The sequence below is a fragment of the Eretmochelys imbricata genome, chromosome 1 (genome assembly GCF_965152235.1).
Source record: "Eretmochelys imbricata isolate rEreImb1 chromosome 1, rEreImb1.hap1, whole genome shotgun sequence".
Taxonomy (NCBI): domain Eukaryota; kingdom Metazoa; phylum Chordata; order Testudines; family Cheloniidae; genus Eretmochelys; species Eretmochelys imbricata.
Genome location: NC_135572.1, coordinates 288,555,356 through 288,578,063, shown reverse-complemented (window position 1 = coordinate 288,578,063; position 22,708 = coordinate 288,555,356). Strand labels below are relative to the sequence as shown.

The 22,708-nt window shown below is 41.4% G+C and overlaps 1 protein-coding gene across 2 annotated transcripts in view; it reads left to right on the top strand.

Moving 5' to 3' along the window:
* The window catches only part of NAV3 (neuron navigator 3), a 358,104-nt gene that overhangs the window by 329,828 nt on the left and 5,568 nt on the right, over nucleotides 1–22,708 (top strand). The window contains exons 28-39 of one of the 2 annotated variants that reach the window (XM_077832681.1): nucleotides 4,444–4,509; nucleotides 5,665–5,818; nucleotides 8,109–8,283; nucleotides 10,992–11,089; nucleotides 12,277–12,372; nucleotides 12,649–12,817; nucleotides 13,594–13,829; nucleotides 15,937–16,091; nucleotides 17,158–17,229; nucleotides 17,701–17,897; nucleotides 18,655–18,773; nucleotides 21,912–22,115. In XM_077832681.1, the coding sequence (XP_077688807.1) occupies nucleotides 4,444–4,509; nucleotides 5,665–5,818; nucleotides 8,109–8,283; nucleotides 10,992–11,089; nucleotides 12,277–12,372; nucleotides 12,649–12,817; nucleotides 13,594–13,829; nucleotides 15,937–16,091; nucleotides 17,158–17,229; nucleotides 17,701–17,897; nucleotides 18,655–18,773; nucleotides 21,912–22,115 (1,741 nt within the window). The remainder of the gene's footprint in view (nucleotides 1–4,443; nucleotides 4,510–5,664; nucleotides 5,819–8,108; nucleotides 8,284–10,991; nucleotides 11,090–12,276; nucleotides 12,373–12,648; nucleotides 12,818–13,593; nucleotides 13,830–15,936; nucleotides 16,092–17,157; nucleotides 17,230–17,700; nucleotides 17,898–18,654; nucleotides 18,774–21,911; nucleotides 22,116–22,708) is intronic. The other variant, XM_077832689.1, reaches the window with a different exon arrangement.

Below are 22,708 nucleotides of genomic sequence, written 5' to 3'. Positions count from 1 at the left end.
TTGGGCTTTTCTCAGTCTTCCTTGCAGTGTTCTGCTCCACCATCTCCTTTGAACAATGCTCCATCAGACAACACTCTCCCCATCTATGTTGCTGTCATGTACCATCCCCCTGGCTCCTTCCCATCTCCCCTTCTGAGAACATCCCATGAGCTGCTGGACACCCTTCACTACACGTTTGTTCTCTTCGCCGCCAGTTCTTCTCCACTCTGACACCTACATCCCCAACACCAGCCACTTAGTCACTTTAACTCCCTCCTGAAATCCTCCGCTTCTGCTGCACCCTCCTCCAAACACACAAAGTAGCTGACTTGTAAAAGGGAAGCTTAACTTTGGCTTCCCTCCCTCCCTTCCCTCGTCCTCTCTCCCACCACCTTTCCTCACCAGTGCCATTTTATTCTTTCCCTCTGTCTCTGTCACCAATCTCACTTGCTTATTGTCTCTACTACCTGTACCTACCTCTACTCTCAGCACCTCTCCCTGTATCTGCCTCCCTTTATCCTGGCTTTTTCTCCACAAAGAAAAAGGCATAGTCAAGAATCCCCCAACCTCAAAAAAAACACCCTTGACTTCCTTTCTTTTTTAACTACCATTCCATCTGCTCTCCTCCCTTCATTTCTAAACTCACTGAATGCACCATTTAGAACAATTAATAGAGTCCAAGGCCTGGAGAGACCATTGTGATTATCAGTCTGATCTCCTGTATAACACAGACCATAGAACTTCCCCAAAATGATTCCGAGAGCAGATCTCTTAGAAAAGCATCCAATCTTGGCTTTAAAATTGTCAGTAAGGGAGAATTCACCACAATCCTTTGTAAATTGTTCCAGTGGTTAATTACTCTCACTCTTAAAATTTTACACCTTATTGCCAGTCTGAATTTGTCCAGCTTCAACTCCTAGCCATTGGATTATGTTACTCTTTTCTGTGCTAAACTGAAGAGCCCTGGGATGGATGATAATCGCTGATGGCATTGCTGGTTAGGGTGCTAGGCCTCTGCTCACCCCACCTCCAATATTTCTCCTGGGCCAAAATCACACCCTGTTTTGGTCTGCTTTTTGGGTGGGTGTTGACTAGACCCGCTTGTCAGATCACCAGTCAGTCTCATCTCTCCTCGGGCTGACTGAATCCCAAGGAAGATATGGGGTCCCCTGCCTTCATGACTGGGGGGAGGCCCTTCAGTCCATTTGTTGACCCCTGCGGCTGTCCAGTCGAAGCTGTGGGGTTCTAAAAGTCTTTACCCTCTTCTTCCTCCCTCAAGGGAGAGTCTGGAAGTGAGGGGTTTTGTGCCCTTTGTAAGGAGGGGAGTTGATAGGGGTGCCTGGGCCCTTCCTCTCCACCAAACTCCAGCCCTGTCAAGCTGCTTCTGCGCTGTCTGGCTCCCTTTTGTGCTCTGCCTCCAGCTCAAGCATACTCTCCAGTGTGGATGGGGGGTGGCTGGGTGGGGTCATCTGGGCCCAGAATTGCTCTTTACCCCCTTCAGTTCTGGTACAGGGTATATATACCCCATCACATGCTCTCCACCTCAAGTTCAGTGCCAGGGTACCATTATGGATCCCTTATTCTTCCCCTACCCATGAAAAAAACTCCATGTTCTTATGGTCCCTTGCTGCTTGGTGAATTACTTGGAAACTATAGGGCAGCAAGAAAAACTACCATTGCATGATCCTAGGGTTGGTATCTTTCATCAAGTTCAGCCACTGGAGGGGTGTGTGGTCTATTACTAAAAGGAAAGGATTCCCCAACAAATAATATCATAAGGCACCTATGATCCACTTCATGACCAGGGTCTCCTTCTCAGTGACAGAGTAGGATTCTTGGGAAAACAGCTTCCTGCTAAGGTAAAGAATGGGATGTGCTTCCCCTTCAGAGACCTGCAAAAGTACTGCCCCAAGAATCACATCTGAAGTGTCAGTCTGCAGTATGAATCATCTTGGAAAAGTCTGTACTTGAGAGAACTGGTTCCCAACTTAGCTGACCCTATTCAGCATCTTGAATGCCTTGTTGCAGGCTTCAGATCACTGAATTTTCTTAGGGCTTGTGTCTTTTATCAGATTTGCCAGGGGGCCACAATGGTGGCAAAACTTGATACAAAGAGTCTATAATAGCTGGCAAGGCCCAGGAAGCGAAACACCTGCTTTTTTGGTGGTTGGCATGGGGCATTGGTACAAGGTTGTACTTTACCAATCTGCGGCTTCAGACACCTGCCACCTACCATATAGCGGAGGTAAGTTACCTCCCCGCTGGCCAGTCTACATTGGGCAGAGTTGTCCGTTAGTCCTGCCTCTCTGAGGGCTTGCAGTGATGCGGTAATGTGTTTTAGGTGATCGTTCCACTCATTGCTAGAAATGACAATATCTTTGCTGGATGCCACAGTTTAACGTCCATGGGTAACTAGTTCATTAGGCGTTGGAAGGTAGCATGGTCTTAAAGTAGTAGATACCAAAAGGGGTGGAAAATGCAGTCTTCTCTGGTGATTTAGTTTTCAAAGGAATCTGATGATAACATTTTGTTAGATCAAAAGCAGGTATGTATTTGGCAGCTCCTAGCCTGTTCAGCAATTCATCTATCTAGGCATGGGTACTCACTGAATTTCAATATTCACTCTGGAAATCAATGCAGATCTGTGTTGACCTATTGAGTTTTGGCACAAGTATTATGAGTATCCACTCAGTGTGGGATTCCTCAGCCGCCCCTGAGTTCAGCATGGCCTGCAGTTCTTGATGGACTATCTCTCAAATTTTCGATGGAAGTGGTCAAAGGCTTTCTTTGACCTTTTCCCTCATTTTGGTGTCCGTGTGATGGTAGGCGCCTCCAGGCAGCACCGAGAATACTGAGGAGAAGGCTTCAATCAGCTATCATAATTGTTGTTTCTGTTCAGGCTGGAGTTCTCCCTCCAATGGTATTGGTCCTGCATCATGGTGCTTGCAGGTGATCTAATGAGTTTTTGTAGGGGAAAAGGTGCTATGAGAAGGCCTTCTTGGTCCCCCCAAGCCTTTAGCAGTTTCACTTGATATATTTGCATTTATTTTCTCTCCCTGGCTGGTAGATATCATAATTGATCACCCCCACCCTTTGTAAGGACCCAGGGACTAGAACCTGGATCTGCAGAGCCTGGGGTGGTTGATATTTCCATAGTGCCACTGGAAGGCCCTGTAGAAGCACGTACAGGGAGCACTGTGGAGAACAGGTGCCGCAGAAAGTACCACTCATGAAACCCAGAGTGACAGTACCCTGTGGCCCTCTGATTGGACAAGTGTCCCTACTTAACCCCAAGGTCTGTCCAGGAAGTTGTCTGGGCAACCACACAGATCTTGGCCTGTTACTATGCCAGACATTACCTTGTCTCCTGAACTCTAGTCTCTGACTCCAGCCTGATTTTGACTCTGACTACTGCCTCATGATCCTAAGCTGGTATTGCCTGTGATCTCCAGTTTCTCACTCCAGCCTGACTTCAAGCCTGACTCTTGTTTATGGAGCTTGGCCTTGAGACTCCTCTAACTCTGGCCTGGCGACTTCTGTCCCTGGCGGGCAGACATCAGCCCAGCTGTGACCGCCTACACCCTGGTCCCTTACACCCTTCTTTCCACCTCAGATGGATCCTGCCACTTGGTCAGTCACTTTGAATCTGAGGTCAATAGCAACAATAATACCCTATACCTAGGCCCAAATTCTCACATCCTGGCCCTTTGGTTGCAGGTCCGTTTCTGGTTCTGTTGGGATTTCAGCAGGTTTTCTTTAGCAAAAGCCCTCAGTGTTTCCAAATTCTCCATCAGGTGGATCACATACTGTACCAAATTGGCTTTCTCGTGGTGGTGGTCTGTGATCCTGCATGGCTGTCTCCCATATAGTAGTTCGAATGGTGAGAACCCTGTCAGTGCCTGTGGCACTTCAGGGATGGCAGAAAGGGGTGTGGAAGTTACTAACCCCAGTGATGGTGATCCAAGGTCACAAATTTCCTAAGCATCTCTTTCAGTGTCTTACTGAAGTGATCCACCAGCCCATCTGTCTGGGGGTGGTAGACCAGTGTCTTCAAGGCCTTGATTTTTAAGAGGTTGCACAATTCCCCCATTAGCTTTGAAGTAAAGTTAGCCTTCTGGTAGATCAATATCTCTTTTAGTATTCCCACACATGCAAAACCCCTCATCAATTCAGTGGTGATGGTGGCTGCAGTGATTGAGTGAAAGGGAATGGCCTAGTAAGTTGTAACATGAGTCTTTATCTCTTTTTCTCATATATAAAATACTGGTACATGGTGTTAATATAGTCAGGCTAAAGTCTGACATTTTCCCTTCTTTAATTTGCCATTTAATGTTTTTATATGCGATGAACTATATCTTCTTTCCTTCGCAGCGGTTTCTTTTTAATTTTTCTGACCTGAGTCTCATGTTATAAACCTTTTCTTTCCTCCGCTTGCTTCTGTCTGTCTAATGTGTGTATATGCAGGTCATCTGTAATCTGGGCACCAAAGAAAAGGCGAAATGGTCATGTGATATACAAGCATAGATCCCGGTAAAAAGGAGTGTGAGGCATGGAATTGCTATATCCAAGTGCTAACCTGAAGAGTGTGTCATTTTCTTTCCCAAAATGCATTTGCATGCATTCTGGCAATTGAAAGCTGACCTCTGTTTCATGTTTGCATACTACTAGCTATAGTAATACTGATTATGTAGTGCTTTTCCTCTTTAAAGTATTTTATAAACATTAACTATTTAGAAGAAGTAATAAAAGCAAAATAACATCAGAGGAAATTGACTGCAAGCATTGACTGGTGCTGAAGTGTGGCAGAAACTTGTTGTTCCATTTTCTGACAGTTCTATGTCATGGAATGGATTTAATTAAGGTAGCTAATGGGTTCTGGAACATGGTGTTCTACATAACAGGTGAGGCGAATTGTACTGTTGTAGAATAAGAATCAGGTAGCTACTGGGGTTCACTAGACAAAGTCAAGTGAAATGCTTCTGTCTCTGTAACCGCACTATGCAATGGTCTCCACTGTAAAAATCAACATTTAGCCACAGTTACATATTTACCCTATTATATGTATAAGTAAATAACTGCAGTATTTGAGAAACCATGTATTATAATGCAGTGACTATAGGTAAATATGACAGCCCCTGCAGGGACTGTCTGTTAGATCATAAGGGTAGGGGCTATATTTTTGTGTATTGCACAGCACAAACCACACTATTGGTGTCTAATAAATAGTATGTACCAATAGTTTAATTTTACCACCATAGCTCCGTTTTGATCACTGCTACCTGAGGAAATCATAGCCTTTGCACAGAAAAAGTGGCACAGCTGAGAAATATAGTTCAAGCCATTTGAAAATACAGCCATTCCACATTTTAAAAACCAAGCATGTAAAAAAATTTTCTAGGTTTTTGTACATACTCAGTTTTTACATCTTTTTTTTCCACCACAGGAAACTAACTAAATTTGAAAGATAAAAAAGAGAAATGATCATTTCATCTGGACATTTTACCTTTTTTTCTTTATTATTATTTTGCAGTTTGAACCTCTTCGTATTGCTTTCATAAAATTCTCTCTCCATTCCTAGGTTTTACCAGCAGCAGCCATTTTCTGTTCTTTGATATGTAATAACGACACTGCTTGTAGGAGAGATGCTTCCTTTAATCTCCTGCCTATTTTCCTTCTCCTCTTTAGGATATGTGAGTGCACAGAGGCAGAGGCCGAAATTATTCTGCAGCTAAAGAGTGAGCTAAGGGAAAAAGAGCTAAAGTTAACAGACATTCGTCTCGAGGCCCTCAGCTCCGCACACCATCTTGATCAGATTCGTGAAGCCATGAACCGCATGCAGGTCAGTGCAGTGGCATAAGTAAGTAGGGCAGTGCTCACATAAAGCATGCTTGTTTGGTTTTTACTCGTTCCCATTATTTTATTTTGTTTATGTAGAGAAATGTTGGAACACGGGAACATGAGAGATTGATAGCACTTCCTAGCGACAGGCTTGATAACTCTAGACACTATAATGATAATATTAATTCTCATCATTTATATTACACTAGCAATCAAAATGTGTGTTGCAGATACACAGGAAAACATAATCCCTTCCCTAAGGCTTTTACAATCTAAAAGGCTTGGGTGGGAAGAAGAGATATGACAGACAATCAAAGAGATCAGGAAGCTGATTGTTACACAGCTTGTTAACTCAAGTGGGGGGAGGAAGGCATTATTATTTTTATGTACATGAACTATTCCCTCTACTGGACTCATTAGTTCCTGACCCAACTCTTCTCCACAAACCCAAACAATTTGTTTTTACTAGCCCGCTAAAATTCTTGTTTAATTATTACCCATGACCCCCTCTCATGTCCTTCCTCAACCCAGCTTCTCAGCCTGCATCTTCCCAACCCCTGCCTGATGACAGACTCCCCTTCCATCTGCATGAGACCTTATTCTGTGAAGAAAGGGGAAATTCAGAAAGGTGACTGCATTCACTGGAAGAGTCCTGGGGGTTTGGAAGCATGCTGGCTGCTCCCGCCATTACAGGATCTATCTCTGGAGCTCGTAGCGGCAGTCTTCACCACAGAGCCCTGCTGATTTAGGGCCTATCTGTGTTCAATCCTAGCTGCACCTTCCCATTCCTACACCTCATCTGAACATTCAGTCTCCGAAGTGCAAAAACCAGCTCACAGAGTCTGGAACCTGAAATGAAATTCTGAGGAGGGCTCCAGCCCAGGTGTGCTCCTAGGATGGATGGAATGGTTTGCTGTGGTCACATGACTCCATAGGATTGGGACAGTGCTTGGCTAGTCCCCAGTCCCCTGATGCTCCTGGCAATCACTGTTGTTGCCATGTTTCTCCTTCCTAGAGCATTCTTAAAAGGGAAACCTTCCTGGGCTCTCCAGCCCACATGGTGTTTCTGGGAGGGGAGGGGAAAATAAGTTGTATAGCACTATACTGTGCACACTCAGAGCACCCTAAAACCTTCCCAACACAGCTTTCTCATTGCCCATCGTTCTAATGTGGCTCAGCTGGGCAAATGGGTGCAATTAATAATTTCATATATGATGGGGAAGGGTTTGATATCACATGACTCATTTCACTGGAGCCCTATTCCAGATGTGAACCCAGGTGCCTTTATGTACCTGCTGGCATTTTTTACATGTTTGACCCCTTCTCTTCACTTCCCACCATTCTTTGCTTGTTTGGTTTCTTTCATTGGGGGTGTGGGGAGGATTGCTATCCTTTATGTTTTTACTCTTAAAATGTGGTTGAAGAGCCTTTATGAAAGTTTCAGACACTTAGCAGAGTGTGAGTGAATATGGAATTAAATCTGATCTGCAATGCCATCTCCAGGAATAAGCAGTTGCTGTGTACTATGTTTCATGAAGCGTCTAAAAGCTAGATTTAGCTGGTACCAGGCTGTGCTCAGGCTAAGTTTTCATTTGATTATTGTAAACTCGATAATCTCTCGGCACCTCGGAGGATTTAGCTAACAAAAAAATCCTGACTGTTCTGATTCATCTGTCACTATATGTTTTCATCAAAAGTGGTTTTTTTTTGGCTCTTATGTGAACAATACCATGTTGGGATGATCAAAAACTGTGTCTGATGTCAACAAGGGTTATGAAACAGTTAAACTATCTTATTTTTATTGTTTGGTTTTAATTTCGTATCTCCTTGGTGACGTCATTGATTCAATGTACTTCTAGTGGCAACGGTAGTCTTCTGTGACTTTAGCAGCATTATCTAGCTGAGATTTTAGTAACCACTTAAATGAAATAACTATTATATAAGATATTTGACAAAGTAAAATGGCTTTCTGGAGTGAAAATTCCAAGTGCAATATGTCAGACCTGTAGTAAACACAAGGACTTGAACATTGTGTTGATCAGCGGTGATATTGATGCAAGAGTAAAAGGAGCTTTTAGCATTCCCCCCCTCCCATTTCAGCACTGAAGGGAATCCAGTTTCTGCTAATTGTATTGTACTGTTGATATATTGTTGCATGCTGCTACAGAGCTGCTCAATCAGTTAGCTCTTGCTGGTGAGCAGCAAGTTGCCTGAACAACCACCCAGTGCTCAGTGGTTTTCAGAGACAAAAATCTCCCATGTTTCTATACTGATTTTTTTTTTTGTTTTAGAATGAAATTGAGATACTGAAAGCTGAAAATGATCGCTTAAAGGCAGAGACCGGAAATACCGGGAAGCCGGCTCGACCATCTTCTGAGTCTTCAAGCAGCACATCCTCTTCTTCATCACGGCAATCATTAGGGCTTTCTTTGAACAACTTGAATATCACAGACTCTGTTACGTCAGGTGAATAATACATATATATACATGATTAACATGAATGTATTTTTCTTTCATTTTTATCTTCTTAAAGGTCCATATTTCAAATGTGCCTTCTGAAACTACACATGCATTGATTTGTATGCATAAACCTCAGATCTGCATGTGCTAATGGGTGTTTGCACATGGATATCACAAACAGTTTTGGTGATCTCTTTTGAAAATTTGGCTTTAGAAGTCAGAGAATAGTAGTATCAGATTATTTATCCTACACACAGTATGTTCCTAGCTCCTAGCAATGTTTCTCTTTGATTTTTGTATGCTACAGCTTGATATTTGATAAGAAGGGCACCATTGTAGAACAGGTGCCAAAGAACTGCTGAAATATGCATCTTTGTGGGACAAATGTGAGAGTAGTTGCTGAAACGTTCCCTTTTATCTGCAGAATATTGTATTGTTAATTTCCTGCAGATTCCTTAAGAATGCACCATTTCTGCAGTCAGGAAGGAAAGTGAACACTGTTTAGAATTAGATTCTAATAATTTGTTGTGGAATACTGATGTGTAGTCTAGGTTAAGATGACCTTTTTTTCTTACCATATACAGTCGGGTCCAGATCAACCCATTTACCACTTACTGTAGTGCCAAATCCTGCTCTGCTCACTAAATCCTCTTATTGACTTCTGTGGTAATCCCCATGTAGAAAAGCAACCAGGATTTAGGTTCTGAATATTCCCACATTATACAATACCATAGTGTCTGAGAATAGATAATCCCAATCTCCCCAATGTAATTCTTCTGCACTCATTGCATAAAGTGGCCAAGAAACAGGCGTACTGTCTCAACTGTTAGAACGATGAGCATAGCAGAAGCAGAGAAACCATCAGTAATGCACATCTGTAGAAAGTATAATGCAATCTCTGGAAGCAATAACAGTGTGGCTAATAATTATAGATGGAGTCTGGGCAATACTACAGCTGGGGATGTGCCAACCTGCCTGACAATAATTTGAGTTGGCAGTCAGTCACAGTATCTTGCCAGTCATTGATTACATGGGTATTTGAGCCTCTCTTCTGGTTTAATTTTATATTTTATATGAAAATCAGCATGTTTTTCTTTACACGCCAGCCCTTTTGTTGCCTGGATTAACTCACTGAATGGATGAGGCTGTGTTGTCCCTGGACAAGGCACGATGTGTTTTTTCTACTACAAACACATTCATTCAGTACCTGGGAGGAAAAGTCTTATTATGCTTCCCCCCTCCTCCCCCAACTCTATGGGAGGAAGCCCCTAATACCAGAGCAGTGGTCTGTTCAATAGTACTAAATTTAGAAACCTTTTCATGGAAAGATCCTGAAATTGCAGCTCCAGATCTCTTGGTTCTGACTAAATCTAGAGTTCTATTAAGTCAGGTACAGGAAAAAAACAACAATAACAACAAAAAAACACTGTAGACTGTGTATAATTCTATGTGTGTTATTTATGCGTGCTCTTCTAGTATGCAAGCTGATTACTTTTGATTATAAGAACTAACAAGTCTAAGGACATACAGAGGAGAGGAAAATCCCATTCAAACATGTACCCATTCCAATCTAAACAATGCCTATCATTTTGCTATGGCAGCAGGGAGCTTGCAAGTGTGTGAAGTTTCCACCATCAAATCTTCTAGGACTGTTGTAGAAACCAACAGGTTATTAACCAGAGGCTCTGGAGCAATGGTCCAGTTAAGTGTGTTTGGGGGTTGCAACACGTGAGACTAATGAAGCCCTAACTGGAGTCTGCTCCATTGGCAAGGCAAGCTATGATGGGGAAGAATAGAGATTTTGAATTATTCAGACAGTTAATGAAAAGCCCCCAAGAGTGGAAGCCTTCATGCTATGCTAAAAAATCTTTGTGGGGAAAGGGCAGTTTGGATTCCTTGCAGGAATATTATGCAGGAGCCCTGTTGAAGGAGCTCAAGAAACAGATGTCTAGAGGAAAATGGAGATTCTCTCTATCTCCAAGACCTTGTGAAGTCCTACATTGCAACCCCATCGTCAGAGAAGTGGCCGGACACCGAGTGAGTCCAGACTGAATACAAAGCAGTTTCCTGGGCAAGTTCTTCCTTCTGATCAAGGAAGTTGATGACATGAAAAGAACAAGAAGGGAATGCAGCTTTAGAAGCTGCATCATGAGGAAAGAGGGACTCTTCCATGTAAATATGCTTCATAGGTGTAAGGTAAAGTCTGTTGGGAAGGGAAGGTAAAACCCAAATGGGCTTACAGCAGCAAGAGTTTTGGCTTCAGGATTTTCTATTTTTCAACTGACAGCATTTTAAAGGGCAATGTGGATATCCAAAGATTATGTTTCTACATAATATGAGGTTTAAACTAGGTTGTCACACAGATCCATGGTAGTTTTGAACACACTCCAGTAAGGAAAGCAAAGAAAAAAATGTATTGTAAGTAACTGAATGTATAGGTCCTTATCTCAGGATATACACAACCAAAACTTATTAGGAACGTTTGCCTTCACCAGCTGACAAATCATTACTTTTTCATTTCCAACAGCAATGGAGGAGAAGTAAGTAGCAATTAAAGCGATCATACTACAGATTGTTGTGATAGATTGTTGTGATAGCAGCCTTTCTTACTAAAAGACCTTGCAGCAAACATTAAAATAACAAGTAAAACAAAGCTTATATCGCTTCTCAGTTTAATCACATTCTATAAAATATGTTTGCTTCTTGTGTTGTAGATATTTTACTGGATGATGTCACAGATGGAGCCCACCCCAAAGAAGGCCACAGTGTTAAAATTATAGTCACCATAAGTAAGGGCTATGGTCGATCTGAGGTACATTCATTTTCCTGAAGTCCTAGAATCACAGATATAGTAAATACCACCACTATAGCTGAGCTATTTTCACTTTTTTCAGTCAGGGACTGAAAGTCAAACATTCAACATACACCCTTTTTTTAAATCCTTTTTTCCTATATTTTTATCTAATCCAGGCATGGTCAAATGCAGTCCCCAAATCTTCTGCATTATGGCCTATTGCTGCTTTTATGAAGGCTCAGACTAGGGTGACCAGATGTCCCAATTTTATAGGGACAGTCCCAATATTTGGGGCTTTTTCTTATATAATCGCCAATCACCCCACACCTGCTGTCCTGATTTTTCACACTTGCTATCTGGTCACCCTAGCTCAGACAGACTACTAGTCTGACTCACTTTAAATTGGAGTATTGCATACTGGGACCTGTAGTCTCTTCAGATGGGCTTCTGTTAAAAGTGGTGGTCATTGTAATTTAAGTATAGCCCTTGGCAAATTGCAAGTATGCTCCTCACGTGGACAAAATTGAGATGTCTGAGTTAATCAATTTTGAATCATATTCTCATGATCTCATGTTTTGTATTCCAAAAATCTTTTTAATATAATGTAACCTGTATTTGTATACAGTGAGTCTTACTTTATTTTTATCGCTCAGGTGCCACCACAAGTCTACATCACTTTTGCACAGATGGTCCCAAACAACTAAGCTAAAAGTATTAGCTCAAAGTCAAAAATTTATAATATAGTTTCAACCATAGATTTCTTAAAGAAAAGAAATCAATTGGACTACTTTGAAGTTAAGTGACTCAGTGTGAAGGGATAGGAGCTTACTTGGTCACAATTCAATATTTTTATACTGCTAGGCCCAGATTCTGCCCTGCGATAAGGCAGCTTTGTACTACCCCATGAAGCAAAGGCCAACCATTGATGTTTAACTCATGCATGTAACCCTAAATACAGGAGAAACCTTAGAGCACTGTAATCTATATAATGTACTTTATTTCCACATATACAACAATATAATTAAAATAATGGGTGGACAATGGCATGAAGTAAGACTGAAGTGTCAACCTTAACATTACTTATACCTATTTTTATGTGTTAATTATAAGTTTTAGCATTGTATCTTAGAGATCTTTAATGTGGGTGGCAAACTCCTCCTCCAATTTTAGTCCAGTTTGTGAATGCTCTCTCTTTCTCTTTATAGGATCAAAAGATGCAGGCATATTTGATAGGATCCATTGGGGTTAGCGGGAAAACCAAATGGGACGTTTTAGATGGAGTAATTAGACGTCTCTTTAAGGTGGGGCATTTAAAATTTGGTGGATCAGTTAATTCCATATTGTTTGTCTCCCATAAATCTCCTTGCTTAGTTTTGACTTGCGTAATTCATTTTTTTCATATAGCTTAAGTTAACGCTTTTGCTCTTTTTTAAGTTTATATATGCTGCTCTGTAATGCATAGATCTGAGTCTTCTTTAAATGGGACTCCACCTACACTAAAGTATGTGTTTTAATAGCTTGTCTCACATGAGATGACCATGCATGCTTTTATATCTTGTATGTATGTATAATTTTAGGAATATATCTTCCGAGTGGATCCAGCTACTAGCCTGGGTTTAAGCTCCGATTGTATTGCTAGCTACTGTATAGGGGATTTAATCAGAGCCCATAGCCTGGAAGTGCCTGAACTGCTGCCTTGTGGATATCTGGTTGGAGATAATAACATCATCACCGTGAACCTGAAAGGTAAAACCACAACTATGTTTTTCAGATATTTTTCTCTTCTTTGTTATATCCCTCCCAATCCCTCTATTTATCATTTAAACCTGACCTTTTTTCACCCCGTGTCCAGCACAGGAAGTCATTTGTCATGTAAGTTCTTTGTATGTGTTTGTATAGTACTTAGCACATTCAGGCATCTTGGTGCTTTGAAGTATAAATATTAAATAATACAAAAAAATATTTCTCTTTTTCTCTCACTGACTTTAAAGTCACAGCAAAGGACAAATGGCTTTAATAGTGACCCGGGACAAAATTCAAGCATCTCATTCAGAAATATTTCTAAGCCATCCTGCTCCACAATAGGGACTTTAAATATTTCAAAGAGCTGTACATTTTTTCTATGTTGGGGGCCTTCAAAAGGACTTTGCATCATTTGATGTGATATCTTTCTGCTGGTAACCCTTGTTGCTGTCACTTCAACCTTTTTATCTTAAATGCCTTTAATGTTTGAAACGCACATCTCTGCCTCACTGAGCCTTCTCTTCACATTTACTTTGATTTTGTTACTCCCGCCCAGCTACTCGTGGTGGTGGTGCTGGTGCTGTTTTATCTTTTTGTCCCTTAGGAAGTATCTGTGCAATTCCAACTGTATTCAAACCCTGGAGAAGATAGAATTATTAGATAGGAGAATTTACCTGCTCTCAGCATGGCATGGATGTCAGCAGACACCATGCTGATTTTATGCTTATTTTAGACATCACCTTGAATGGAGACAAGTTCTTTTTTTCTTTTATTCCTAGGAGTGGAAGAAAACAGTTTGGACAGTTTTGTGTTTGATACACTAATTCCTAAGCCAATTACCCAACGGTACTTTAATTTATTGATGGAGCATCACAGAATCATCCTGTCAGGACCCAGTGGCACTGGAAAGACCTATTTAGCCAACAGATTGGCTGAATACATAATAACTAAATCGGGCAGGAAAAAAACTGAGGATGCAATTGCTACTTTTAATGTAGATCACAAATCAAGCAAGGTAAGTTACAATTAAAAATGATGAATTCGTTGCCTGATTTGTAGTAATGAGCAAGAGTTAGTCCTGCTAATTTACACATTGCTCTATTCCCTGGTTTTGTGGTTTCCTATAGAGATTGAACCTCTAATCAGAGTGAAACATGCAGCCACAACTCTCTGTAATCTGAATAGTGCATCGTGTGTGGAAGAGATGAATTTTGGGGTACTTGTCGGACTTCCACTTCACAAGATGATAAAGGCAGAATAAAATGCCATTTTAACTCTAGTCCATGGACTTCCAGTAACTTCTCTCTCTGAATACATTAGCTGTACAATATAGTGCTAGTCTGACTTGCATTTTGACAGTGAAAATGGTTGCCCAAAATTACTGGATGGGAGTAGGAAGGGTGATCTAGTGCACAGGGCACTGGATTAGCACTTGGGTTCAATCCCTTGCTTAGCACTATATAGGTTCTGGCTGCTGCTGTTTTCTCCTGAAATCTACAGTTGTGGTGCTGATAATACAATATTTAGCCCATGCTTCAGAGAACATGCAGGTCGAATTAACTATTACCTCAGGTTGCCAAGGTATTGAGGGGATAACCATATTACCCACAAGTAACTCACAAGCCACCTATTACCCTAAACAGGGTGTGTAAATTGATTGGTACCCAAAAAAAGATCAGAAAATCAATGTCTTTGCTTCGAGTTTTGTGATGAGCATGTAGCACTGTTAGCATAGATTGAGAAGAAAGTCCACACAGACCATAGAGGGGATAAGAGAACTATTCCATCATAAACACCTATTTTCATTCCCTTTATGCAAATGATTTGTGATATCATTCACTCTGACAGAGAAGTGCTCACATTTATCAGAATTATATATATATAGAATATATAATGTGAGTGAGTCACAAAAACATTGCTTTGCTGGCTCACTGGCAAGTGTATGTGTGTATTTTCCTTTCATTTTTTTCTTTATTTTGTGCTAAGATTATTTGACAAGTAAATCTCTTAGTTTGTAATAAAGAAAAAAATAAACCCTTGTCGTGTGTGCTTGAACAATACAGATGGTGCTACAGAGCTAAACTATGAAGAAACTCATGATTTTCCCCCAAGGCACCTCGTCGGAAACAGCCTAACATATTTATGCAACCAAACAAGAACTTTCCCAAAGCAACAAATAACATGTTTCTACTTTCAAAAAATGATTTTGCTATCACTGATCCAGGAAATGTTCTAGTGTAATGAAAATGAGATTTCTGTCCAAAGTGCCAGGGATTCACAACAAGGATTGTTGAGAGACCGTGTACCGATATTGTGAAATCACTGAGGCAAATTCTGAGTGATGCGGGAAATGAAAAATCCCTATCCTAAGAAAGTGCAGGTTGAACCCTGCTCTCATTGCTGTGCTGTCTGCTATACTGTAGATTGCACACAAGGGACAGCTAAAAAGCTGGACTAGCCAGGAGACTGAGGAACAATAAACCATCAAGAGCAAAATAAATTGTCATGATTACAGACCATTCTTCCCCAACCCCAAATCCACCGTTACTCCCCAGGTAGCTGGCTGTCAGAGAGAAATAAACGTAAGCAATACACTTTATTGTGGCATGTGACATAGCCGCCCCAAAGGGTTCAACAGGTGGTCTGTGAGGGGATGAAGATGATGGGCAGAAATCTGAGGGAATGGGATCAGTGAACTAGATGAGATAACAATCTATTGTTTTAATTGGGTTAATTTGGTGTTCCTAAAAGTGGGGGACTGATACGTGAACTAAAGAGCTCAGCCTTTTGGTAATGTAATATAGAGTCTTTTATTACTGGATTGCTGAGAAATGTATCCTCAGGATAGCAGGACACAAACTTTATTACCTTACCTTTAGTGAGACTTACCTACATTTTCATTTTCACTATACCATGTCAGGTATATGTTTTTCTCTATATACAGCTGAAACTTTAGTTTTGCCCTGGCTGAGAAACAAGTCTTTAGGGTTATGGGAACTCAGTTGAGATATAAGCTGTGGGGGAAATTTCTTAACTCCCCTTTGTGCCTTTGAAAATCTCCCCCCTGCTAAATGACTAAATGCATTTTACTCTCCTGTTTTATTTGTTTTCTTTTGCTGAAGGATCTGCGTCAGTACCTAGCTAACCTGGCTGAGCAGTGCAGTGCTGACAACAAGGGTGCTGATCTCCCTGTAGTAATAATTCTTGATAACCTCCACCATATTGGTTCTTTGAGTGATATCTTCAATGGTTTCCTCAATTGTAAATATAATACATGGTAAGTAGCAGGTCTTAATTCCCCTGCCTTCTGTGATTAAAACAATTGAAAGCTCTTTATTAGTGTGATATGATGAAATATGTTATAAGGAACCCTTGTAACTCATATCGCGGTTCAGCAAAGTACTTAAGCATGTGCTTAACTTTGAATTTGTGAGTAATTCTATCCCTATTCAGCCAAGCACTTGTGTGTACTTCACTTAAAGCATATTTTAATGCCCACTGACTTCAATGACATTTAAATGTATGCTTAAAGTTAAGCATGTGCTTAAATTCTTTGCTGAATCAGGATCTTAACCCCTTCCACTGCTGTAGAACACATCTGTGTCATGGAACACAGGCACATTAGTTCCAGAAGATCCCAGAGCCTGTGGAAGGGTAACAACAGATGTATGATGGTAGTTATCCATAAGGTGTTTTCCTGGATACAGGATGGACCCATGGAGTATGCTATACGGTAGCTGCTGTTTTTGTGGTAGACCTCCTGTTTCCAACAGCTATACTGTGAGCCAAACATCTACCTGGCTGTAGAAGAGTGGAAAAGTTGTTTAGACATAGTACCAAAGGAGAATGTGATTGACTAGCTGTCTTGTGTGGTCAAAAAAGAATAAAAAGTAATTAAGGTATTTGAAAACTGCTAGCAGCCTATTAATCAGGCTATTTCTGCTATAAAAGTGCCTGTGGTAAGGGCTTCCCTTCATAAAATATTTGTGTATTATGGCTCAGTGCTCCTAAGATTCACTGGTTCCTGGAAGTAAAACCACTAAACAGGCCACAGATAATGAGGTATATGAGCACTGTTTTGCTTCATTTATTTTTAGTGCTTATGACCACTAGTAAAATATAAGTGTGAAAAGGGGGAAAAAAAAAAAAAAGCAAGAACAAATATACTAAAAATAAGTCTGGCCAGAAATCATTGGAATTTGAGACCAAACAGCATCTGCACTTTCTTTTGTCAAAGATGGCTCCAGGCAAGATAAAAATAAAGAATATTTTCTGAACAGGCTCCTGGATGGATTCTGTGGCAGTGAAGCTTCCTACTAAATGTATTACTTTTCTCTTTTTAGTCCCTATATTATTGGAACAATGAACCAAGGGGTTACTTCATCACCAAATCTAGAGCTGCATCACAATTTCAGGTAAATACACTTTCTTTGTCTTTAAATGTGTCTGTTTTCCCCTGTGCAGGCCTCTCAGCCTTCCTTCCTCTCATTCCAGCTTATCCTCCAACACCCATCTTGAATTTAGTCACACTCTACAGCTGTTTGCCTCTTCCCCCTTTTCCTTAATGACAGCTGTCTGTGTGGCACTTTTCCACCTGGCAAAACAAACAGAATATCATTCCTGCTACCCTACTGCCATGGCAGCAGGGTGTTCAGAATTGTAGTAATATGCCCACCTTATAACATACTGGATTTCCATTGGCTCAGAAAGCACAGGCACTGAGATCACCCTTGTGATACAGACTAAATTGATCCTTATGATTTATTATTAGAATTGACTTTTAGTAGATAAGCAGCATTAACCACTGATGTCACTGTTTCTGTGTTTAAGATGGAAGGCAATGTTTATTTGTTGTATGATTATTTGATGTTTTCTCTTCACATTAGGTGGGTGCTATGTGCTAATCACACAGAACCAGTAAAAGGTTTCCTGGGCAGGTATCTAAGAAGGAAACTGATTGAGACAGAAATAGAAAGGAACATGCGCAATAATGACCTCATCAAGATCATTGACTGGATCCCTAAGACATGGCATCATCTCAACAGCTTTTTAGAAACACACAGCTCTTCAGATGTGACCATTGGTGAGTCCTTGCAAGACAGTGTGCTGCTAGACTTTTCTCAGCTAGCAGAGTGAAAGATGGGTAAAGCCTGAACCTTTCATAAAGTTTGTAGAAGTTGAATTGACTTAGTAAAATCTTGTGTTTAAGCTGAGACTGAAAACATTAAATCACCATGGGAAATATGCCTTGCCAGCCTGACCGAAACAAGGGAGTAATGGAAATCTCATGGGGAAGTCTGTTCTCCTGGGGAAGTCTGTTCTCCTGGGATTTCTATCCTTACTACTGGACTAAAGAGTTTCATATACAGTGTTTGCCATGGAAACATAGACCTGTACCAAGAATCTCCCCCCTAACCGTGTCTACATTTAAAAGCTTTGCTGCTTATCTACACACTATAATTAATGTAGACACAGTTACACTGGTATAAAAGAGCTTGTGCTGATATAGCTAATTTGGGTTCAGCAAAGTGAAATAAACTATACTGGCATAAGCACTTTTCTGTTGGTGTAACCGTGTCTTCATTAAGGCTTATAATGGCAAAGTATCACATTTCTTTAGCCACTAAAACATTCAAGTGTAGTTCAGACCTTAGAAGAGGGGGAGACGGACTCTAATTTTTTAATAAAATGAAGCTGAACTCAGTACGAGCCAATAATTGTAGTGCTGGATAAACATTCTCTTTATTCAAGTTTGCCGTGGTAGTCATCTTCCCTTACATTTTTTGGAAGGTTTTTTTCCTCACAGTTCATGTTATTTAACAAAAAACTTTTCTTCTCAGGTCCTCGCCTTTTCCTCCCCTGTCCCATGGATGTTGATGGCTCCAGAGTGTGGTTCACAGATCTTTGGAACTATTCTTTGGTGCCATATCTTCTGGAGGCCGTGAGAGAGGGACTTCAGGTATGTAGGTAGAAACACTGTCTTGCTTCAAAAAGAAAAAGCATTTTTTGGCTTTGTTTTTATAAGCTTTTTCCAGGGTACGTTTCAGAAATGTGTCAGAGTGATGCGTTGTGCCACAGTAACAAAAAAAAGGAGGTAGAATTCTAGAAGTAAGCATCAGACCCCTTTTCTCCTGCACTTCCTGATGAATGATTTGGCTTTTCTTAAGACCGTGCTTGTCTGTGACACGGCGATACACTCTTGTTCTTCTCTTCACTTGTATGTAATGAAGAGGAGGAATTCAGGGTCACCACACCCATTGCGAGTGAGGACTTCACAGGGGAAGGACCTCAAGGACTTTATACTAGTGGAGGAACAGGCTGCAGCAGAGCTCCAACCTTGTCCCCATGAGTCCCACGCTTCCAGGCGGTTTATGCTAGCCTCAGAGGCTCACTGCCACCCTCCATGAAGCCCTTCTCTTTCTAGGGCCGGGTACAGTCTACTGAGTCCTTTTCATCATAAGCCAGGAAGGAGATTGATGAGAAAACTCCCGCAGTCTGTTGTCCCTACTGGCTTATTCAAGAACAGTTTAGCCTCCTATCCTGGCAGGGGCCTGTCTTCCCCTCACAGGAGGTGTTTCTGTAGTGGCGGGCCCTCTACTCTGGGTTCCGGCCCAGGGACCCTAATGGCAGCAGCTGTTGGCAGCCGACCTTTCGCTGCCAGAGTTGCTACATTTCCCTAGGCCACTTCCCCACAGCTTCCCTGCTTCTCTCTCTTAACGCTTTCTTCACCCTTACCTTAGGGCTCCCTTTCCAGTGGCTTTAGAGTGTCTTCATTATCCAGCCCATCAGCCACACTTCCTCTCCTCTGGCTCCCTGTCTCTCCTCAGACTGACTGGAGGAAGCCCTTTTATTGTATCAGAGGGGCTTTAATTAGAGTCAGGTGTTCACATTAGCTTAACAGCCTCACCTGACTCTTTGCACGTTAATTGGAGTCAGGTGTTCTCCTTACCCTAACAGCTTCAACTGACTCTTTTTGCAGGATAATTGGAGTCGTGTGTCCACCCTAGCCTGGAGCAGCCCCTGCTCTGGTCAGTCAGGGAACAGAAAACTGCTTATCCAGTGGCCAGTATATCTGCCTTCTACTACTCTGCTGTACCCAACTGGACTGGGTCTATCACAGGGCATAGCAGAGATGTCCCCCACACCCCCTCCTATCCCACCCACAACTCTTCCCAACATAGCCCATCTTTCCACATACACCAGGGTATGGACTGCAGCTGTTGTAGGAGGCAGTTCCCCCATGCTATGGTTATTTTCCAATGGGCTTCTTCAGTTACTTTAAGGCACTTTGCACCAAGGGTTGGTGGACATGAGAATCTGACTCTCTTTTGTCTTACTGCTCCCTCAGTTTCTGTCCTCTCTAATGTCTCTCTTATTCCCATCTTGTCTGTGGCATTTTTGCTTCTCTTTTCTTTCCTCTATATTCCTAACTATTCCCAAATTTCTTGGAGTAATCCTGCTACCTGATTTTTTTTCCATTTTCTATTTGGCCCCTTTACATTTGTTCTCTTTTTGTTCACTACAACTTTGCATGCTATGGAAAGAGAGACAAGGTGGGTAAGGAAATATCTTCTGTTGGGCCAGAAACAAGCTTTCGAGCTACGTAGAGCTCTGAGGAATTCAGAATTCTGAAGAAGAGTGCTGTGTAGCTCAAAAGCTTGTCTCTCTCACCAACAGAAGTTGGTCCAATAAAAAAATATTACCTCACCCACCTTGTCTCTCTAATATCCTGGGACCAACATGGCTATAGCAACACTGCGAACAATATGGTGTGGAAACGTAACGTTTGCCAAAAATTAATCTGGTAATACAGCCAACGCTCATTGAAATTACTGCTTCATAGGGTGAGGTTTGGAATCTTGCATTATTGAAGCATCTCTCTTTTCTAAAACTGCTTGAACTAACTGAGATAGAGTACTGAACATATGATAGGCACTGTCATGCCAAGATTAGTGCGGCTTATTTAGACGCGGGGGGGAGGGGGAACTAATAAGAAAAAAAAATAGTGGTAGTCTCTCATGCTCCACCCACATGCCAAGTCCCACCCACTTGAGACATTCAAATGAGTCATCTTCATAATATGCTTATGTCTTTTGTTTCTTGAGTACCTTAATAAGCAATGAAATAGTTAACATTTAAACTGTCCTCATTAAACTGCAGAGTTAAAACAAAAATAAACTTGATATCAACAGGAGTAGTTCAATTAATTTTCACAATCATGAGGGCTACAGACTTTTTTTAAATGAAAACTTCAATTCTGGAGCACAAGATGGCAGCATCCAGAAGAAATTATAGGTTTGCCACAAACCAGCCCAGTTCTTAGACATTCTGAATTGTTTAACAACAACATAATAATACACAGAAGTCCTACAGACTTGCTTTGTATATATAGATATAGCTATAGCTATAGATAGTTAGATAGATACTGCTGGGCCTACACTATACAGAAAAGAAATGTTCTTATAAGAAGCAATAGGACCAAGATAATCTGAGTCCAGGAAAGATCATTGTGACACTCAGAGAAAATAGGACTCTGAGTAAACTGGAGATAAAAGGAGCTAGGTGAATTTCTTCTCTTCACCTATTGAAGGTGGTCCCTACTTAAGATTAAAGAGGCTTGCTTATTGTTCTGCTACAGCTTCCCTAAGCCTGTATAAATGGAACATCTCTGTTTATATTTCCTATGTCCCCCTTCTTTGCAAGATGCGTGAAAATAATGTCACTTAAAATGGGTTTGTATTTTCAAAGTACCTCACAAACAACTTCTTGTGATGTTTCTCTCTCCTTTCCCAAAGTTCCACTTCACATTTTATCAAAACTTGTAGCTTCTACTGTTCTCAATTTCTTTTTGTTCTCATTGGGGGTTGTTAGGTGTGGAGCACTTTTGAATATGCAGCCATTTCATTTGGGTGCCTATTGGAAGTGAGCTTTTTTGAGCTTCAGGCCATCGCTGTGGGTGTTGAGCACTTTTGAAAGTTGAGTCTGTGCTGCAAAAGCTATTTAGATGTGTTTGATTTCATTTGTCCGATGTTATAAATAGTAATGTATAGAAAAGCACGCAGTCTAAATAACTAAATGTATTATATCCATAATTTAGATGTATGGTAAAAGAGCACCATGGGAGGATCCCTCAAAGTGGGTAGCAGATACTTACCCGTGGAGCTCCGCACCTGTGCAGCATGAATGGCCATCATTACTTCAGTTAAGACCAGAAGACGTTGGGTTTGAGGGTTACGCATCGGCACAAGAAGGAACAACCTCCAAGCACATTCCACAAAGCGACACAGAAGGGGATCCCTTGGTAAGAACAAAGCTTTTTGTTTACCTTTGTAGTCTGTGTTTCAACCTAGCAATTTGAAATATAAAGAATACACCAGTTAACTGGTCCATTATGTATTTAATTTATATCAAAAAGAAGAAGAAAAGCAGGAGAACATAGCAGAATAGAAAGCATCACCCTTATGTTACAATTTTAAAATCTCAGTAATTTCATTGTATGTATTTCCCATCGTCTAGGTCAGGGATCGGCAACCTTTGGCACGCGGCCCCTCAGGGAAATCCGCTGGTGGGCCGGGACGGTTTGTTTACCTGCAGTATCCGCAGGTTTCGCTGATCGCAGTTCCCACTGGCCTGGATGTGCTGGCCGCCGCTTCCCGCAGCCATTGGCCTGGAACGGGGAACCACGGCCAGTGGGAGCTGCGATCGGCTGAACCTGTGGATGCTGCAGGTAAACAAACCGTCCCGGCCCACCAGCGGATTTCCCTGATGGGCTGCATGCCAAAGGTTGCCGATCCCTGGTCTAGATGCTTGCATGACCCTCATCATTATACTAGCTGAACACTTCACACACATTAATCAATTGACCCTCAAAACACCCTGTATAGATGCAAAAAG